Below are 2,675 nucleotides of genomic sequence, written 5' to 3' on the forward strand. Positions count from 1 at the left end.
CACACACACACACACACACACACACACACACACACACACACACACACCGCTAACAGAATACAAGATCTCAAAGAGCTGTGAGGTTCACGAGTGTAAGTGTTCAGGGCAAGAAGGTCCTGGAGAGCTTGATGGAGAGGCAGTGTTTGACCTGGGCTTTGAACAGTGAGTGGAAGGAGATTGCCTTCCCCTGCTGAAAGACACTTTATCTTCAGGGTAAGGGCCAAACCGCTTGCCCTTCCCCTGGGCAAGGGCAAGGGCAAGACGGTTCTCTCTCTCAGCATCCTGCTGCTTCTCTACCTTTGCCTCTACCAGGGCCCCTTGCACTGGGATATTTTCAGCACCTAAAAATATATTGTACCTTCTCTTGCCTTGTGCCCATCGTTGCACATACCGGTTCTTTTGGTCTGTAACTTGCTCCTTACTCTACTAGAGGGCATAGCAGAGTGGACAAGCAAGGCACTAGGGGCTGACTGTGGGGTCTGTCATAGCTTTGCCCCTACCAGCTGGTGGGGCTTCTGCTGTGTTAGTCTCTTGGTGAGTCAATGTCCTCATCTGCAAAATGGGGGTATAGGATTAAATGAAGGTGGCTGTGAGGATTAAATGAAGTAATACATGCAAAGCACTTGCCAGCTGGGCCCACAGTAATCACTGAATAAATATGAGCAGTTGTGATAAACACTCTACACCTGGCTTGCTCCTGCTTACTCATCACCTCTGTTAGAGGTCTTTTGCTGCACAGGCCAGCAACTAGGGCCGGGTTGTTTTTTCCCATAGGTATCTCCTCTTCTACTAAAGCACCCACACCTGTCATCTATTCTAGGCGTCCCGACCAGATTGCAAACATCATGAGGACAGACAGCGCCAGTCAATTGTGTTGGCTGCTGGGAGGGACACACGGTAGGCACTCAGTAAATAATGAATGACACGGGGTGAAGTTTCCAGGGATGGGGAAGGAAGCCTCTTGGGGCGGGGGGGTGGGGGGTGGTGGAGGTGGGCCGCTGAGTACTGTGAAGATGAACAGGCAGGTGGACCTTGACACCGCAGGCGGCAGGGAGAGCCTGGGCGTCCAGGGGTTCCAGGGCTCCCGCCCGCCCCTGAACAGACCCTAGGCGGGCGCAGCGCCCCAGCCGAGGACTGCGTTCCACTTTGGCCAGGTCCGCGCCCTGGGGAGAAAATGCAGCTAGACGGGTCGGGCGAGAGCGCTCGGGCCCCGCCCCCGGCCCCGCCCCTCCGCGCACCCTCCCCGCGGCAGCCCGAGCAGCTCCTGGGCCGCACCGCCCCCGCGCAGGGCGGGCTCGGCGTGCTTATTCCGCCCGGAGGAGCGCAGCTGCGGGCTAGCCGCCGGCCGCCGCTGCGGGATGCTGCGCTCCACGTCCACCGTCACCCTGCTCTCGGGCGGCGGCGCCGGGGCGCCCAGCAGGAGGGTGAGTAGCTGGGGGCGGGAGCCGCCGCCGTCCCGCTTCCCCGACCCGGCAGTCCGGCTGTAGCGGGGTCTGGCGTTGGGGACGCGCGGGAGCGGGGCCCCGACCCCGACGCCCTACCCTGGACTCAGCTCTCCCGTCCTGTCCCGGCTCCGGCCGTGACCTTTCTCTGGATGCCCAGCCAACGGCTCGTAGGGCTTAGGGAACTTTGTGGAATTCCCAGAAATTTCCTCTCCTTCCTGCCTTCTCTGTCAGGCCACGTTTATTGGCGGCACGAGTTTAAAAAGCAAGGGAAACAATTTCTGTGGTGTGCCTACTTGAGACTCACAGGTAATGAATATCTTTAACACCCAAAATTGCCTCCTTTCAGCGATTAAAAGCAAAGGTCACTGGTCCCCGCTGGTGATAGAATAACACCGATTCTGGAGTGAGTTTAGCCAAGGTAGGCTTCACCTGACAAGGTAGAGATCAGCAGCTGGACACCTGGGAGCTCAGTGGTGTGGGACTTGGGTTTATGCAAACCACTTTGTTCATTCTGATTTAAATATTGCATCTTTCCTCACCTCCCCAGATGCTTTGTGAAAGATGCTAGGCACGTGCTGTTGTATCTTTCCCATTCTGTATCTCTTCCAAGATCAGTGCCTCAGAGCGCACTGCCAGGGCCTTGGGCGGTGGCTTTTTAGTTCATCCCTTCTTCATAATATTCATATTTATCAATCAGTGCTTCTTTTCAGTGGTTGAGATTTCTCTTATCATGTTCCCCAAGTTTTAGCTAAACAGATGCTTAAGTCCAAGCCAGGACCCCCTTCGGCACCCCCATCTTCTAGTCTCATAGACATACCTGTTTACGTTTCCATACCTCAACCAGGTGACTAGCAGTCCCCTTATGTACTGCCTTCCTTTAGCTCTAGAAGGAAGACCTGTGTTACTCTTGGGTGTGGGCCAGGTGATGGATTCTGAGGGGGCAGATGTGTGCACGTGCGCGTGTGTGTATGTGTGTGCATGTGTATACACCAGACACCCAGGGTTGACCGAACTCTGGCTTCTCAGTTATTAGCTTTGTAAAGCAAGATCCCCATTGGGTCCAAGTGGGTTTCCAATCACAGTTCCAGCCTTACTGCAAGACAGGCATTTGCCTTTTTTTCTATGGAAATCTTGCTCAGTTGGAACACAATTGTGATTGAGAAAGAATGAAGTCACTGAAAAACCAGCCCTGGGCCTAGATAGAGGCACGGCGGGGGGGGGGGGGGGGGG

At 55.2% G+C, this 2,675-nt stretch overlaps 1 protein-coding gene across 3 annotated transcripts in view; it reads left to right on the plus strand.

The window, feature by feature from the left end:
• Positions 1-1,257: 1,257 nt before the first annotated feature.
• The window catches only part of MYZAP (myocardial zonula adherens protein), a 90,857-nt gene continuing 89,439 nt past the window's right edge, over positions 1,258-2,675 (plus strand). For 2 of the 3 annotated variants that reach the window (XM_040492811.1, XM_040492812.1), the window contains exon 1: positions 1,258-1,424. In XM_040492811.1, coding sequence (XP_040348745.1) covers positions 1,359-1,424 — 66 coding nt within the window. In that variant the 5' untranslated portion in view covers positions 1,258-1,358. The remainder of the gene's footprint in view (positions 1,425-2,675) is intronic. The other variant, XM_040492810.1, reaches the window with a different exon arrangement.

The sequence above is a fragment of the Herpailurus yagouaroundi genome, unplaced genomic scaffold, assembly GCF_014898765.1.
Source record: "Herpailurus yagouaroundi ecotype Mexico unplaced genomic scaffold, PumYag 184, whole genome shotgun sequence".
Classification (NCBI taxonomy): Eukaryota; Metazoa; Chordata; class Mammalia; order Carnivora; family Felidae; genus Herpailurus; species Herpailurus yagouaroundi.